The sequence below is a fragment of the Nyctereutes procyonoides genome, unplaced genomic scaffold (assembly GCF_905146905.1).
Source record: "Nyctereutes procyonoides isolate TBG_1078 unplaced genomic scaffold, NYPRO_anot_genome, whole genome shotgun sequence".
NCBI classification, from domain to species: Eukaryota; Metazoa; Chordata; class Mammalia; order Carnivora; family Canidae; genus Nyctereutes; species Nyctereutes procyonoides.
Window position 1 is genome coordinate 15592740 of NW_026575128.1, and position 17824 is coordinate 15610563.

Genomic DNA, 17824 nt, shown 5'->3' on the forward strand with positions numbered 1-17824 from the left:
AGCCCGGGGTGTGATCCTGGAGACTCGGGATCGAGTCCCACGTCGGGCTTCTCCTTCTGCCTGTGTCTCTGCCCCTCTCTCCGTCTCTATGAATGAATAAAATCTTAAAAAAAAAAAAAAGGTGGGAATCCCTGGGTGGCTCAGCGGTTTAGTGCCTGCCTTTGGCCCAGGGCGCGATCCTGGAGTCCTGGGATCGAGTCCCACATCGGGTACCGGCATGGAGCCTGCTTCTCCCTCCTCCTGTGTCTCTGCCTGTCTCTCTTTCTCTATGTCTATCATAACTAAATAACTAAATAAATAAATAAATAATTAAAAATAAAAAATTAAATAAATAAAGTTAGTATACACCCTATCCTGATTATCTTACTCTGAAGAGGGAATCACCGTGTGCTGGGGGACTTTTGCTTTACCTGTAATATTCAACTTTTGTTTACAATTAGAAAATAATCATTACTTGTGCAATTACAATTGTTTTAGACCAAGTTGGCATGCTGTGAAGTGGGATAAAGAAAATATAGTAAGGGCTTGGGAATCTGTCCTGGAGGCTGATCCAACTGAGACGTGAAGGCAGTTGTTGTACACCAGCCAGCCTGAGCCGTGGGAATTTGGAGTGCAGAGTGCCACACCCTTCTCTGCTCCCACCAGCCCAACAGGAGAAAGGATGATCTCGGGGGTGAAAGCCGGGGGGTCCAACTCTGTTGGGCCTACAGTGCTGAAGGAAAGCAGCCTCACAGAGCACTAGGTTGGAGTTGCCTGAACTGAGCTCCAGCTCTAGAAGTCTTCCACTCAAGAATTGGTGAGGGGCGCCTGGATGGTTCAGCAGTGGAGCATCTGCCTTTGGCTCAGTTCACGATCCTGGGGTCCTGGGATCCAATCCCATTATTTGGCTCCCCACAACAAGCCTGCTTCTCCCTCTGCCTCTCTTTGTGTCTCATGAATAAACTAAATCTTAAAAAAAAATTGAATGCCAAAACTGAATCTCAAGGTCAAAGGATGACAAATGACAGAACTCTGAAGGAAGAAACAAGGGTGTAGTGGAGGTTGAGTACAGCTACAGCCTCTAACATCGTCGAGACTGGCTAGAGGATAACACTAGCTTTGCTACTTTCTTGCTGGATGACCATGGGTTACAGGAGGCCTAAGCGTAGGTCTCCAAGTCTTTAGAGACAATAGCACCCAAGACAGCCCTTTATGTGGAAGACATTTGACATTTTTCACGGGGTTGATAGAAGTTAGCCTTGGTTTGGGGCAAGAATGGTCAGCTGATGGCTTCAGGAATGGTGTGGATGGATCCAAGACTAAACACACTGGTTCTTTTTTTTTTTAATTTTTTTTTATTTATTTACGATAGTCATACAGAGAGAGAGGCAGAGACACAGGCAGAGGGAGAAGCAGGCTCCATGCACCGGGAGCCTGACGTGGGACTCGATCCCGGGTCTCCAGGATCGTGCCCTGGGCCAAAGGCAGGCGCCAAACCGCTGCGCCACCCAGGGATCCCAAACACACTGGTTCTATTTATAGAGGTAGAAGTGAAGGGGAGGCAGATTCGTACAGCTCAAATTAGGAAATAAAAAGCAGCATCTTGTATGGCTGTTATTCTTGACCCATACCTCAGTAAATAGCTAAAATTATGGTAATAAAGATATGACCACTAGATGGAAGAGAGGTGAGGGCACAGGGCTCCCAGAGCCAATAGTAAGGTTTTAGGTTGGGTTGCCTTTTTTGTATCCTGAAGTTTTTGTGCTCAAAAGGGGGTGGGGTGAGGGTCATCTCCATCTTTATTGTCTATTCACGCAAGTCTATAATTTAGCCAAGCTAAATGAACCAATTGGAATTTTCACTATTTTCGGCTCTTAAGTTATGCTTGTATTTTCAACTTTAACCTGAATAAAATCTTAAGTTTTTAAAATTAACTCAGCAGATCTGAGTGCTTGGTTTATTGCCATGCACTTCTAAGTACTAGACACAGTAGGAAACACTCATCTCCTGGAATTCCTTTCTAATAGGACAAAAAAGACAAAAGGAGTAAAACTTATGATCAAGTTAACAGCACAGAAGGGGGTGTAACTTAGAATTATCAGAGTAAAATTCACTAGGGTCTAAGACCTCATGTATGCCACATGGTATGTGAAGGAAAATGTTCTCAACAGAAGGACTAGCACCTCAGTAAGGCCAGGATGATCAGCACTATTAAAAAGGGACCAGGTCACATTGAGTTCTGTAATTTGGAAAGACTTCGGAGATGGGACGCTGTCCCATCAAAAACCTATTGATCAGGAACGCCTCGGTGGCTCAGTGGTTGAGGGTCTGGTTTGGGCTCAGGTTGTGATCCCCGAGTTCTGGGGTCAAGTCCTGCATTGGGCTCCCTGTAGGGATGCTGCTTCTCCCTCTATGTCTCTGCCTCCCTCTCATGAATAAAAAAAAAAAAAACCAACCAGGGGCAGCCCTGGTGGCTCAGAGGTTTAGCACCGCCTTCAGTCCACAGCTTGATCCTGGAGACCTGGGATGGAGTTCTGCATCCGGGTCCCTGCGTGGAGCCTACTCCTCCCTCTGCCTGGGTCTCTCACGAAGTAGAGGTGGTATTAAAGGTTGAACCAATGAGATTTGGTGACATTAGATGTACTAAAGTCAAAATGACCAAGATTTTGATTTAAGCGGCTATATAAAGGCAATAACTTGCTATAATCAAATAACCGAGAACCTATTTAAAAAGGGAAAGCTGAGGAAAAGTCACGGTCACGTTTTTAACATGCTCACTTTTGAGAGTTCAATAATGATACCCAAGTGCAGGTATTAAATAGGTTTGGGTTAGTCAGAAAACTGTAGCACACAGGACACCTGGGTGGCTCAGTGGTTAAGAATCTGCCTTTGGCTCAGGTCAGGATCCCAGGTCCTGGGACTGGATCTTAGGTGGGTTCCCCACAGGAGCCTGCTTCTCCTTCTGCCTGTCTCTCATGAAAAATAATCTTAAAAAAAAACAACAAAAAACTGACAGCAGACAATGTAGCTAAGCTGCAGACACAGTAGACCCTTAAGGATTTAGCAATGCAAAAATCACTGGTTATCTTACACACTTGAGTAGAGTGAGGGTGGAAGGGATTAGGGTTCAAGAGAAAATTTACTTTAGAAAGACATTCAAAAGCTGACAGGACAGTCTTCAACATGTACAACTTGCTCTCAATGCAGAAAAGGAACACAACTTCCAAGATTATCTAGGCCATCATGAACTTGACGCTAGAAACATCAAGCTAAAACCTGAAAACAAAGGTTCACATAGGAAAAGGGTACAGGATCTCTAAGAGCGAAGTTTTTACTTTTTTAAAAGATTTTATTCATTCACTTGAGAGAGAACAGGTGGACTCCCCACTTGAGCAGGGAGACTAATTTGGGACTGGATCCCAGGATCCTGGGATAATGACCTGAGTCGAAGGCAGATGCTTAACCAATTGAGCCACCCAGGCACCCCTGAAAGCGTTTTTAGAGGCAGCATGGCTTCAGGTTCCAGTCACAACCTCAGTAATATGGGGACCCAGTGCTGGGCTATGTCCTTCATACAGCCTCTGCTTGGCCTGAACGTCACATCCCTGCTCCCACTGAACACTAACTTCTGTGGTGAGAAATGTTCCCAGCTTTATAAAAGCACAGCCCACATCTAGGACTGACCTACAGGGAAAGCATGCAGAGCAATTGGATATTCATACGTGAACACAGGACAGAACAATAAACACCTTTATTACATGACCGAAGACAGAAGATTTATTTGCCTTTCCGGGCTTTGATTTTCCTCAGATAGAACTCCAGCTCCTTGCCCTCTAGCACATAGCCATCTGCCCGGCCGCACTGGCCTGGTCTCGAAGCGATGCATGCTGCAAGGAACGTATGCATTCATTAGCAAAAGGACAATGGGGCCTTACCCAAACCAGCTGTCTCCTTAAAAGTCCATGTTTGTTCAGTTCTCCCGGGGGCAGGCTTGAAGCCCAGTGTCTCCTCAGATATACTTTATCATCACTTTAAAGTCAGTAGCAGAACTGGACAAAGTTTTCATCACCGAGACGGCCCCCTCAGCCCAGACTTCTCCTGCCCACTATTTCCCATTTCAGCTTCATGCCAATGGGATGACCTGTTGAGTCGTACTTATATGCTATCATTCAACTCTCCTAGCAAGCCTCTACCACACAGCTGGCAGTTGAAAGAACAAGAAGCAAGAACGAAATGCAGACAGTACTGTGATTCCTCCCCCCACTGCAAGAGCCATCTCACCAAGAAGCTTGCCCTGTTGGAACTGCTCCTCCAGAAGACTGCTGATTTTGGCATTCTTTTTCCTTTCATCATACTTCTTCTGGATTTTCTTTGATCGTTTTTTATTTAAAATCTCTTCCTCCTCAGGCGTCTGAATAAAGGAGGTAAGGTAGGTTAGTTGGGGTTCCCGAGGCCCTGGCTCAGGGAAAATATCCTCAATAACCTTTACATCCCAATCCCTGCTGCCTTCCTCAGATGAAAGGCTTTCATCTCTTTCCTTTCAGTAGCAGAACTGGACAGTTTTCATCATAAGAAGGCTGGAATGAGGCTGACCTTCCTTCCCCCACCCCCACAGGGAAGGTGGCTCCCCGAGAACACGCACCAGCTTGGCCCCCTTCTTGCGTCCCAGGGGCAGTGCATAGTGGGACTCGTACCACTGTCGGTACGGTGTGCTGTCAATGAGCACGATACAGTTCTTCACCAGGGTCTTGGTGCGTACCAGTTCATTGTTGGATGCATTATAGACAACATCGATAATCCTGGTTTTGCGTGTACAACCTGCTCATGGAGGAAATTTAGAATCAAGTCCCAGAAGCCAACTGGCCTTGTCACCTCTCCCCCCAAAGTGCCTAAGGAGAAGCAAGGGAATAAGCCGTTACCCTACCACGGGGTGTTAGCTCATCTTCCACAAAGCCACCTTTCCAGAGAGGACTGGGAACCACACAGTGTCTCTAGGTTCAGTCCCAATCCCTGAGGCTACAGGAGTTAAGAGACAAAACAGGGGGATCCCTGGGTGGCGCAGCGGTTTGGCGCGTGCCTTTGGCCCAGGGCACGATCCTGGAGACCCGGGATTGAATCCCACGTCGGGCTCCCGGTGCATGGAGCCTGCTTCTCCCTCTGCCTGTGTCTCTGCGCCTGTGTGACTATCATTAAAAAAAAAAAAAAAAAAAAAAAAAACCAGGAAGGAGAGAATTCTCCAGCTACCACAACATTAAGAGCTTTCAAACAAACTTCAGTATCTTGGTGGAAGCCATGAACCTCCTGTTAAAAGCAATGACCGAATCTTAGAAGTTTTAGGCGTTGGGTTCCCACCCACTCCTGGAGGGCCCCACTCACACTCCGAGCCCCATGAGAAGTTCCCCACGTCTAGCCTCAAGGCTCGGTACTTCTTATTGCCTCCCCGGACTCGTACTGTGTGTATGCGGCGGGGGCCAATCTGGAAAAACACAGACAGGAACTAGGTTATCCAGGAGATTAAGACAAGAAGAGGCAGGGGAACCCTAGACCCCGTGGAGGCAACACAGTCAGTGTAACTATGACAAGTCCTAGCACTGGCATGTGGCACACAGGTGGCCAACACGGCCCCAACCACACCTAAGGATTCTTTCTCATCACTCCGGTTACCTCCAAGAGGAAAACCCTGCTTCCAAACCCCGAAAATGAAGTCTCTATGCAACAGAAAAATACCGGGTTTCTGACTATCCCTCAAATGGCCCACGCCCTCCAGGCGCCCTTTAAGTCCTAATACCAGCATGGGTCTCCGCGCAACCTCTTGCGTCTTAACCACACGTCAAGGTGAGGAGGCCGCCCGACCCCCCAAACGAATCACGAGCCCCGGGAAGCCTCAAGCACCGCACGGAGGCCAGACCACGCTGGAGACGGGGGAGCGGGCGGGAGGCGAGGGCCCCGCACACACCTTAGTGTTGGCCGCGGGGCGTCCCAGCTCATACTTCCGCTTCTTGTGGTAGGGCTTTCTCTTGCCCCCGGTCTTGCGGCGCTTGTGCCAGTTGTCCCGAGAGATGCCTGCGTGTGGGAGCAGGAGGCGGGAGCTTTAGCCGGCGCCCCGCGAGCCCGAGACCCCCGCACCGGGCGCGCCGCACGCTCAGCTCTCCAAGGTTGGCTCCCCCACTGCGCACTCGGGAGTTTTCCGCATTTCCAAGGTGTCATCATCCACGCGCGGCCCAGCCCGGGCTCCTTCCCGCGGCAGCCATGTTGGCGGCGCCCGCGGCACCAAAGCCCCGCAAGCCCCCGGCGCGGGCCCCGGCGGCCAGAACCGAGCACAGCAGCCTCCGCGTGGCTGCTCGGTGCCGGGGGCCGTGGCGCCCGCCCTCCCGACGCGGCTGCGAAGCAGGATGGCGCCGGATGGAGCTTCACCCCCTTCCCCGGCCCCGACACAGTCACACTCACCCATCGCTCTCGGAGCTGGCTGCGAAAGAGGAAACGCAAAGCCTCACGGGCAGGTTTGTAAAACGCTGCCCCGCCCCCTTACGTAATTTCCGGGCGCCGTGGTCGGGACCCGGAGTCGGAGCGCAACGTCGCTTCTGCTACCGCGAGGGGGGCGTGGGAGCTCCGTAGGGGTCGGCGAGCGGCTGCGCCCGAGGCCAGCGCGGGGCGACCTGCTCGATTTGCATTTTTAAGAAGATTTTATTTATTTATTTATTTATTTATTTTTAAAATATTTTATTTATTTATTCATGAGAGACACAGAGAGAGAGAGAGAGAGAGAGAGAGAGAGAGAGAGAGAGGCAGAGACACAGGCAGAGGGCGAAGCAGGCTCCATGCAGGGAGCCTGACGTGGGACTCGATCCTTGGACTCCAGGATCAGGCCCCAGGCTGCAGGCGGCGCTAAACCGCTGCGCCACCAGGGTTGCCCCTTTATTTTTTATTTATTATTTTTTATTATTTATTCATGAGAGACACAGAGAGAGAGAGAGAGGCAGAGACACAGGCAGAGGGAGAAACAGGCTCTACGCAGGGATCCCGACGCGGGACTCGATCCGGGACCCCAGGATCGCCCTGGGCCAAAGGCAGACGTTCAACCCCTGAGCCGCCCGGGCTGCCCTCTGTTTACATTTTGAAAAGACTCATTTCGGAGCCGGGCGCGGCTGCTGTGGGCCAGGGTGGGAGGCAGTAAGGGTGGAAACGAGTGCTGGACTTGGACTTTGTTTTGAAGGCTTTGATGATAGATGGTGGGGGGGCGGTTAGGGAAAGGGAGGTGTGTCAAGGATCCCCGATTCCTCACTCGATCCCTTCGAATGACAGGCCGCTGGGCGTGCATGTTTGGCTTCCTTATAGAAGGTCTTGCACAGGAGATGCTACTTTGGGAATCGGTAGTGTACAAACGGTGATGATTAAGGTCACCCGGATGAATGGAACCCCGCGAGAGAGCATAAAGCAAACTTTTCTTGTAAAACATACCAAGTAAATAGGCTTTGCGGGATATGGAGCCCGTCGCGACCACTCAGCTTTGCTGCTGCAGCGTGGGAGCATCCCTGGGCAATAGTAAATATGTGTGGCTGTGTTCAAATAAAACTTGCGATCCTGGAGGGAAAAAAAAACTTGCGATAATGGGATTCACCTCTCTTGAAATGTTATGCTTTTGATTTTTTCCAAACATTTAACAACTTAACAAGTATTCTTGACACATGGGCCCAATCAGCATAGGGTGTTGTGGACCAGAACTTCTGTTCTAGGTCCAAGGCTTGAGGAATGTGAACATTTAAGGCCAGGTAGAGGAAAACTGTCAAAGGAATTGAGTGACAGGAAGAAAGCCAGCACACAATGAGGTCATGGTCTAATGCTACTGTGAAGGCTAGTTAAAATGAGGACTAAAAAGTGATTCTTGGATTTAGTAACTCAAAAGTCTTTGGTAATATTGGCAAGGGGAGTGGCAAAACTTAAGGGGACTGAGCAAAAACTTAAAATCGAATGGGAAGTTTTATCTTTTTAAAAGATTTATGATAGCGCAAGAGTGGTGGTGTCAGAAAGGGAGAACCAAACGCCACTGAGCGGAGAGCTGGATGCGGGGCTGGATCCCAGGACCCTGAGATCATGACCTGTGCCGAAGGCAGATGCTTCCTTACCTGACTGAGCCACCAGGTACCCCCAGAAAGGGAAGTTTTTTAGAAAAGATACAGTATATGTGGGGCAGCCCGGGTGGCTCAGCGGTTTAGCACCGCCTTCCACCAGGGTGTGATCCTGGAGACCCGGTATTGAGTCCCACATTGGGCTCCCTGCGTGGAGCCTGCTTCTCCCTCTGCCTGTGTCTCTGTCTCTCATGAGTAAATAAAATCTTTAAAAAAAAGGAAAAAATACAGCATATGTAAGCAATTCTTTCAAGAAGTATGACTTTAGGGATCCCTGGGTGGTGCAGCGGTTTGGCGCCTGCCTTTGACCCAGGGCGCGATCCTGGAGACCCGGGATCGAATCCCACGTCGGGCTCCCGGTGCATGGAGCCTGCTTCTCCCTCTGCCTGTGTCTCTGCCTCTCTCTCTGTGTGACTATCATAAATAAAAAAAAAATTAAGAAGTATGATTTTAAAAGCAAGGAGAAAAGAGTGCCTGGGTGGCTCAGTTGAAGAAGGTGGTGGCTCTTGATTTGGGAGATCATGAATTTGAGTCCCACGTTGAGTGCAGAGATTAAACTATTTTATTTTTTTAAGATTTTATTTATTCATGAGAGACACAGAGAGAGGCAGAGACACAGGCAGAGGGAGAAGCAGGCTCCGTGGAGGGAGCCTGATGTGGGACTCAATTCCGGGTCTCCAGGATCACACCCTGGGCTGAAGGCGGTGTTAAACTGCTGAGCCACTGCTAAGCCACCGGGGCTGCCAGATTACTTAAACTTAAAAAAAAAACAAAAACAAAAAACAAACCAAAAAACAGGGGTGCCTGGCTGGCTCAGTCAATAGAAGATGCAGCTCTTGTAAATTCAAGTCCCACGTTGAGTGAAGAGATTACTTAAATTTGAAAGAAAAAAAAATAAAGGGGAGGAGACGATTAGGCTGGTGGCTGGAGGGAATCATGCAGCAGTATTGAAATAAGAATAAGCCTTTTTACAGTTGGCTCCAAATCCTATCCCATCCCTTTGAAGGGAATCTCTCAACATCATCCTTTCTCCTGTATCTTCAACCTTCCACTGGTTTCCTACCACATTCAGAATAAAATCTCAATTCCTTGTTATGGCCCAGGAATATCTGACCTCTGTTTATATCGTTGGCTTTATCAATTTGACTTCTTGTCTCCTACTATCTCCCTCACTCAACTCCTGGCACTGTGACCTTGCTGTTCTTGCCTCAGGCCCTTGTGAGTTGAGAGAAAATGCTCTTAAGTCTTAGCTTGGCTTCTTCTCTCATTTCAAGTTTCTGCTCAAAATGTCACCTCTACATACATACACACACTGGGAGGACTTTTCTGAGCCTGCTTTTTTTTCTTTTTTTAAGATTTTATTTATTCATGAGAAACACACACACAGAGAGAGAGAGGCAGAGACACAGGCAGAGGGAGAAGCAGGCTCCATGCAGGGAGCCCGATGTTGGGACTCGATCCCAGGTCTCCAGGATCATGCCCTGAGCTGAAGGCAGGCACTAAGCCGCTGCACCACCCAGGGATCTCCTGAGCCTGCTTTCTAAAGAGGCAACACTTGGGGTGCCTGGCCTGCTTAGTCTGTAGAGCATTTGACTCTTGACCTCCAGGTTGTGAGTTCAAGCTCCATATTGTGGGTAGAGTTTACTTAAAAACAAACCAAAAAAACTTCTCTAAAGTAGCAACACTTCTCTTTCTTTACTCACTTAATACTAACAATGTTTTTACATATTCATTATCTGCCTTCCCCACTAAAATATAATAAACATGAGAGTAGAAACTGTGTTGTTGGGGCACCTGGATGGCTCAGTGGTTGAGCATATGCCTTAGGCTCAGGTCATGATCCCGGGGTCCTAGGATCCAGCCCTGTATCAGGCTTCCCGCGGAGAGCCTGCTTCTCTCCCTCTGCCTATGTCTCTGCTTCTGTGTCTCTCACGAATAAATAACATTAAAAAAAAACTATGTTGCTTAACTACTGTGTTTCTAACACTTAGAATAATGCCTAGCATTTAGTAAGCATTAATAAATACTTGAGTGGCACTCAAATATTTGAACAAATTCTTGTTCTACTTACAACATTTTATTCAATATGTTTCCCCAATAGATTGTGAGATCTTTGAGTACAGTGCAAGGACTTTTAAAAAAATATTTTATTTACTTACTTATTCATGAGAGACACAGAAAGAGAGAGAGGCAGAGACGTAGGCAGAGGGAGAAGCATCGGGTTCTAAGCAGGGAGCCCGATGTGGGACCCGATCCTGGTATTCCAGGATCACGCCCTGTGCTGAAGGCAGGCGTCAAACCGCTGAGCCACCCAGGTGTCCCTGGTGCAAGAATCTTAATCATCTTTCCACCTCCAGCTCTTTGGTACAAGAAAAGGAAAAGGCAATTATATTGGACATAAAAAGGAGTTGATTTCCAGGGGCACTTGGTAGGTGATGGAATTAGGTAGACTGGATTAGGGAGATGAGAGAAAAGTAACCATGTGAATAGTGGGAGTAATTCCAATTAATAGAGAACACAGGCAGGTTTCTAGAAAGTTCAATCTTAGGATGAGCTTGAATTGCCTGTGGAGCATATAGGTGGCTATTCTTTGTATTGCAAATAATTGGAAAGCAGAGTGTGAAGCCTGGAAGAGAACGGAACTGATAATTCCCATCCCCATGCACCATGTTTTTGATCCTTTATGCATCTAACTTAGGGCTCCACCCTGTCAGCCAGTTTGCATCACATGAGCATGGTTTTTCAGTCATGTACTTCAGTAGCAGAATAATTATGAATGCATATGCATCTCTTGGGGGCAATATTCTAGAGGCATCTCTGTAGCTCTTGAAATCAGACTATGACAGTTCTCCATGTCCCACACCATGCTTCTACTCTGGCTTTAGCAGAAGTCAAATAGGAGCTCTAATTCTGTGTCATCCTGGAGAGATTTTTTTTTTTCTCCTGCTCCCCTCCAACACCTTACCCTGGCAACAACTCCATTTGCTTTGAGACCATTGGCATTAATCATACTATGCCTTTGTCCTTATTTTCATTAGTCACCTTAAAAAAAAAATCTCCCAAATTGAATCCATCACCCACATTCTAATCCTGACATAGGTTACTACAATATCTTTTTAAAATCGATCTCTCTTGGGACGTCTGGGTGGTTCAGTGGTTGAGCATCTGACTTTAGCTCAGGGCGTGATGTGGGGAGCCTGCTTCTCCCTCTGCCTAGGTCTCTGCTTCTCTCTCTCTCTCGTGGATAAATAAAATATTTTAAAAAACAAAAAAAAAATAAAAATAAAACTGATATCTCACCATTCTCTATTTCCTAAAATCTCATCATGTCCTATGTGAAAAATCCTCTGTCTCTTCAACCTCTTCTGGAAATGTTTCCTTTGCCTTCATAATAGCCTTCTAACAGAAATCTGGTTCTCTCACGGTTTTCTTCCTTGTCGGTCTTCTTAAGTGGGGGACGACTACACTCCTCTGGATGGGAGACAAGTGTTGGCCAATTTTGGACCATTTTTACTCTATCCTAAAAACCGTAGATTTTGAATCTTATGCTATAAAACAGTAACACTCAGGGCAGCCCAGGTGGCTCAGCAGTTTAGCGCTGCCCAGGGCATGATCCTGGAGACCCGGGATCGAGTCCCACGTCAGGCTCTCTGCATGGAGCCTGCTTCTCCCTCTGCCTGTCTCTCTCATTCTCTCTCTCTCTCTGTCTCTCATGAATAATAATAATAATAAAGACAGTAACACTCATTTTTCCTCTCTTACTGTAGTTACCTATAAATTTTGGTTCTCACCAACCTGTGCCTAGATTTTAGATCTCGAGTCATGGTAACTTTCTCATTACTACTACTCCTGTCATATTTTGGATGCCTACACATGTGTGTCTTTATCTCTTTCCACTTTTACCTTTCACCACTTCCTCACCCAGTAAGTCCTTAAACCTGGGATCAATCCAACCTCTTGTCCCTGATACCTAGATAAAGTCATGTAACTCTTGCAGACTAATAACATTAGAAATTAAAAATAACTGGTATTAGACTTTGTAATGAAAGACTTACCTGAAGCATAAACTTGACTAGAGAAGATATTATAAATAGATTGTTAATAAATTCTGTGAAGGAAATAATATGCTATCATGAGGTAAAGGGGCAAATGAGGTAAGATGGTGTGAGATGCCCTCTCTAGCGTGGCAGAGATCTGCAGTAAACTGAAACCTGAAAGAAAAGGAAACTGTATGTTTTTTTTTAAAGATTTTATTTATTTATTCACGATAGACATAGAGAGAGAGAGAGAGAGAAAGAGGCAGAGACACAGGCAGAGGGAGGAACAGGCTTCACGCCAGGAGCCTGATGCAGGGGACTCCAGGATCGTGCCCTGGGCCAAAGGCAGGTGCCAAACCGCTGAGCCACCCAGGGATCCCCTGTATGGTTTTAATTTGTACTCTAAGTAGGCCCAGTACTCAGTGTGGGGTTTGAACTCATGATCCTGAGATCAAGAGTCACCTGCTCTACTGACTGGGCCAACCAGACAACTCCGCAAATAGAACCTTTTGAAGAGCAAAGATGGTTCCATGCAGAAAGGATGTCAAGTGTAAAAAGCCCTGAGAAGGGTCAGCACTTTGGAAATGGTGGGATAAGGACCTTTAGAAAACCACTCCTCCATAAAAGCAACAAGAACGCTGATCCAAATTGTCAAAATCAGCTTTTCCGGAACTCTGAAATTAACTAAGGTTTGCAACAATCCAAGGAGCACTTACTCAAGAATAGCAGCTGAGGGGCACTTGGATGGCTCAGTGGTTGAGCATCTATCTGCCTTTGACTCAGATCATGATCCTGGGATCAAGTCCTGCATGAGCCTGCTTCTCCCTCTGCCTATGTCTCTGCCTCTCTGTGTGTCTTTCATGATAAATGGATAAAATAAAAAAAATAGCAGCTGACTCTGGGAATAGTGATCTTTGTTGCTTTTTAATTTGCCCTAATCCCATCTTCTTCCCCTAGTTCCATGGAGGCTTTGAAAACCAGTAGCCTTTCAACTACGTTAGCTGTGAAAAACAGCAGCCTAACCAGCAATCGGAGGGGGAAGATGGGTCTCGAGCTCCCCAAAGCCCCATCACTAAAGAATCATCACCATGGGACCTGTCTGGCAGCTTGCTGAAAAGCTCCATTCTCAGTGCTTGTCTTTATTTGACCTCACTCAAGTTCACTCTGGAAACAGCCCTATCCCTAAGGGTGTTTGTAAAAAAAAAAAAAAAATCAATCAATCAATCAGGGGCAACACAGCTGCTGAGGTGCCATTACCAGTTGGGGCTAAAAAGAGGCTGACCAAAAACCCCCAAAATCAATAAACAAACTGAAAAGGAAAAGCAGGGGAATGTGGGGATTGGGGAAACTCCCACATATTCCTGGGAATTTAAAGGCCACATGCATATTCAGGGCTGAGTACATACCCAGAAGACCTGAGAAGACCCTAATATTGGCTATTTGTAAGATACAGCTGATCTTGGAGCTGCATAAGCAAAAAGTGAAGGTTATACACCATGGGCAAGTGGGATTTATCCCAGGTTTGCAACATTGGTTAAACATCTGAAAATCAATTAACATAATACACCTTGTTAATGGCATGAGAAAAAACATATCACTTCAAAATACAGAAAAAGCATTTGACAAAATCCAATAACCTTTCATGATAAAAACACTTAAACTAGAAACAAAATTGAACTTCCTTGGGGATCCCTGGGTGGCTCAGCGGTTTGGCGCCTGCCTCGGCCCAGGACATGATCCTGGAGTCCCAGGGTCGAGTCCCACGTCGGGCTCCTGGCATGGGGCCTGCTTCTCCCTCTGTCTGTGTCTCTGCCTCTCTCTCTCTCTCTCATGAATAAATAAATAAATCTTAAAAAATTTTGAACTTCCTCCATTTTAATAAAGATTATCTACAAAAAACATAGCTAGGGATGCCTGGGTGGCTCAGCGGTTAAGCATCTGCCTTTGGCCCAGGGCATAATTCTGGAGACCCTGGATAGAGTCCCATGTCGGGCTCCCTGTGGAGCCTGCTTCTCCCTCTGCCTGTGTCTCTGCCTCTCTCTCTCTCTCTCTCTCTCTCTCTCTCTCTCTCTCTCTCTCATGAATAAATAAAATTAAAAAAAATTTTTTTGAACTTGTAGCTAAAATCATACTTTTTAAAGATTTTATTTGAGAGAGAGAGAGAGAGAGAGAGAGAGAACACACTAAAGAAAGCAAGCAGAAGGGTAGGAGGTGTAGAGAGGGAACAGCAGGCTCTCAAATGAGCCAGGAGCCTGATGCAAGGCTCAATCCCAGGTTCCTGGGATCATGACCTGAGCCTAAGGCAGACACCCAACCAACTGAGCCACCTACTGATCATACTTAATGATCAGGAACAAGACAAGGATGTCCACTCTTTTATTCAAAATTGTCTTGGATGTCCTATCCAAGGCAATAGGCAAGAAATACAAGACATCTCAATTGGAAAGGAAGAAGTCAAACTATATTCACAGATGACATGATCCCATATAAAGTCCCAAAGGATCCACATATCAAAATATTATAGTTAGTAAACAAATTCAGCAAAGTTGCAAGGTAAACACACAAAAACCGGGTTGTGTGTCTATACACTAGCAATGAACAATCTGAAAAGGAATTGCATCCAAAAAAATATCTAGAAAATATATTTAACTGAGGTGAAAGACTTGTACACTGAAAACTACAAAACATTGTTGAAAGAAATTAAAGACCTAAATAAATGGAAAGACATTCTGTGTACATGGATCCTTGTACGTGTTGTTAAGATGGCAATACTTCCCAAAGCAATCTATAGAGTCAGTGCAATCCCATTATCCTTTTTTGCAGAAATGGAAAAGCTGATCCTAAAAGTCACATGGAATTGTAAGAGGACCTGAACAACCAAAACAATATTGAAAAAGAACATAGTTGGAGGACTTACACCTCCTGAGTTCAAAACTTATTATAAACTATAGCAATCAGGGGCAGCCCCGGTGGCGCAGCAGTTTAGCGCCGCCTGCCGCCCAGGGCATGATCCTGGAGCCTCTGGATCGAGTCCCACATCAGGCTCTCTGCATGGAGCCTGCTTCTCCCTCTGCCTCTCTCTCTGCATCTCTATGAATAAATAAATAAAATCTTAAAAAAAATAAACTATAGTAATCAAACAGTCTAGTATTGGCATAAGGACAGACATACAAATGGAATAGCATTTAAAGTCCAGAAATCAACTTTCTATCCTGGAACCATGGCCCAGTTTTGTCTGTAACCTTGGAGAGAAGGTTCTGGTGCAAGTGAAAACTACAGTGACGGGGCAGCCTGGGTGGCTCAGTGGTTTAGCGCCGCCTTCAGCCCAGGGTGTGATCCTGGAGACCCGGAATCGAGTCCCACATCGGGCTCCCTGCTGGAGCCTGCCTCTCTCTCTCTCTCTCTCTCTCTGTCTCTCATGAATAAATAAATAAATTTAAAAAATAAAACTACAGTGACTTACTCTAAGCCTTAATGACCCAATTGGCCACATTTCGGCACTATGCCAAGGTTCAGCTGGTTCTTCCAACCCCCACTGAGATCCCTACAGCTATTTAGAGCTTGAAAAAAATAGTCAAGAATGGTCAAACTGGGTCCTTCAAACAGCTCATAGTTAAGGAAGCTCTGCTGAATGGCTTGGTGGCCACCAAGGTGTGGATGTGATTTTTATGTCGGTGAGGTAATAAACAAGCAAGGCACTATTGGGATAATGTTTGAAGATCAATCTTTAACATCTATTTATATTTGGTTTATTATTTGAGTGTTCTTGGGTCATCTGTGATCAGACAGGTATTTGAATAATGTATCAAAAAGAAAAAAAGTCCAGAAATCACTCCATTCATCTATATGGTCAATAGATTTTCAACAAGGGTGCCATGTCAATTCAATGGGAAAACAACAGTCTTTTCAACAAACAGTGCTATTAAAACTGGATAGCCACATGCCAAAAAGTGAATTCAGACCCCTTACACCATTTACAAAAATTAACTCAAATTGGATCAATGACTTAATTATAAGAGCTAAAACCATAATATTCTTATAAGAAAACAAATCTTCACAGGCTTGGATTCAGCAATGGAATGTTAGATATGACACCAGAAGCACAAGGAGCAAAAGAAAAAAGATAAGTTAGACTTCATCAAAATGGAAAACTTCTGTGCTTTCCTGGACATTAGCGAGATAGTGAAGGTAACTCACAGAATGAGGGCAAGTATTTGCAAATCATACATGATAAGAGTGTAATATCCAGAATATATAAAGAACTCTTGGGCAGCCCGGGTGGCCCAGCGGTTAGCGCCGCCTTCAGCCCAGGGCATGATCCTGGAGACCTGGGATCGAGTCCTGCATCAGGCTCCCTGCATGGAGCCTGCTTCCCCCCACAACCCCTCCCCATGTCTCTCATGAGTAGTTAAAAAAAAATCTTTATAAAAAAAAATAGGCCAAGGACTGAATATACCCAAGAAAATTGACAACCCCGGCCCAGACAGAAACTTGTACACAAACGTTCAGAGGAGCATTATTCCTGATACCAAAAAGAAGCAACCTAAATGTCTACCAGCTCATGGATACACAAAATGTGGTACCCAGAATGGGATATTTGGCCATAAAAGGGAATGAAGCACTGGACCAACATGGACAAATCTTCTTTTAATTTTTCCAAGTAATCTCTACACCCAGTATGGGGCTTGAACTCAGGACCCTGATAACATGTCTTGAGCCCAAGGCAGACACTTAACCTACTGAACCACCCAGGCACCCCAGTATTATTCCATTTACTTAAAATACCAAGAATCGCAAGTCCATAGAGAAAGTAGATTAGTGGTTGCCTGAGGCTGGGGAGAAGAGTTGAGTGGGGAGTACCTGCTAACAGGTACTTGGTTTTCATTTTGGGTGAAAATGTTCTAAATTAGTGGGGATGGCTGCCCAATTTTTTTTTTTAAATAATCTGAGACTGAGAGTATGAGCAGAGGAGAAGGGCAGAGGGAGAGGGAGAAGCAGACCCCTGCTGAAGCAGGGAGTCCAATGCAGAGCTCCATCACAGGACCCTGGGATCATGACCTGAGCTGAAGGCAGATGCTGAACCGACTGAGCCACCCAGGCGCCCTGAGGTTGCCCAATTAAATGAATATATCAAAACCACTGAATTTATAGTATATGAATTTTATTTTTTAAAAGATTTTATTTGAGAGAATGAGCAGGGGGAGAGGCAGAGGGAAAGTGAGCAGCAGACTCTGTGCTGAGCAGGGAATCTGATGCCGGGGCTCAATCCCAGGATTCTGGATCATAACCTGAGTCAAAGGCAGAAGCTTAACCCACTGAGCCACCCAGGTGCCCTTCCTATGAATTTTAAAAGGGTGAAGCTTATAGTATGTGAATTATATCTCAATAAAGCTGTTATTTAAAAATAAACAAGGGGGGGACCCTTGGGTGGCTCAACGGTTTAGTGCCTGCCTTTGGCCCAGAGCGTGATCCTGGAGTCCCGGGATCGAGTCCTGCATTGGGCTCCCTGCATGGAGCCTGCTTCTCCCTCTGCTTGTCTCTGCCTCTCTCTCATGAATAAAATATTAAAAAAAAATAAACAAGGGTAGTCCAGGTGGCTCAGTGGTTTAGCACTGCTTTTAGTCCAGGGCATGATCCTGGAGACCCAGGATCGAGTCTCACATCGGACTTCCTGCATGGAGC

General features: G+C 46.1%; 1 protein-coding gene and 4 non-coding genes across 5 annotated transcripts; all 5 read right to left on the reverse strand.

Moving 5' to 3' along the window:
• Window positions 1-3715: 3715 nt before the first annotated feature.
• On the reverse strand, window positions 3716-6501 carry RPS8 (ribosomal protein S8). The gene is made up of 6 exons (XM_055342117.1): window positions 6427-6501; window positions 5936-6042; window positions 5356-5455; window positions 4622-4797; window positions 4261-4390; window positions 3716-3866 (listed from the first exon to the last, which is right to left on the reverse strand). Exons 1-6 carry the CDS (start codon window positions 6428-6430, stop codon window positions 3757-3759), a joined length of 627 nt encoding a protein of 208 aa, XP_055198092.1. The 5' UTR covers window positions 6431-6501; the 3' UTR covers window positions 3716-3756.
• Window positions 3984-4053, reverse strand: LOC129520975 (small nucleolar RNA SNORD38). Its single transcript, XR_008666734.1, has one exon. It is a non-coding gene; the product is annotated as a small nucleolar RNA SNORD38 (small nucleolar RNA).
• On the reverse strand, window positions 4487-4553 carry LOC129520976 (small nucleolar RNA SNORD38). The gene has a single exon (XR_008666735.1). It is a non-coding gene; the product is annotated as a small nucleolar RNA SNORD38 (small nucleolar RNA).
• Window positions 5538-5641, reverse strand: LOC129520977 (small nucleolar RNA SNORD46). The gene has a single exon (XR_008666736.1). It is a non-coding gene; the product is annotated as a small nucleolar RNA SNORD46 (small nucleolar RNA).
• On the reverse strand, window positions 6115-6194 carry LOC129520974 (small nucleolar RNA SNORD55/SNORD39). Its single transcript, XR_008666733.1, has one exon. It is a non-coding gene; the product is annotated as a small nucleolar RNA SNORD55/SNORD39 (small nucleolar RNA).
• Window positions 6502-17824: the final 11323 nt, after the last annotated feature.

Bases quoted from the DNA above. Each gene is read 5' to 3' on its own strand.
- RPS8 (XM_055342117.1), bottom strand. The intron at 5,456-5,935 runs GTGTGTGCGGGG...GTGTTTTTCCAG, and splicing joins GCCCCGCGGCCAACACTAAG to ATTGGCCCCCGCCGCATACA. The intron at 4,391-4,621 runs GTGCGTGTTCTC...TCCTTTATTCAG, and splicing joins GCAAGAAGGGGGCCAAGCTG to ACGCCTGAGGAGGAAGAGAT.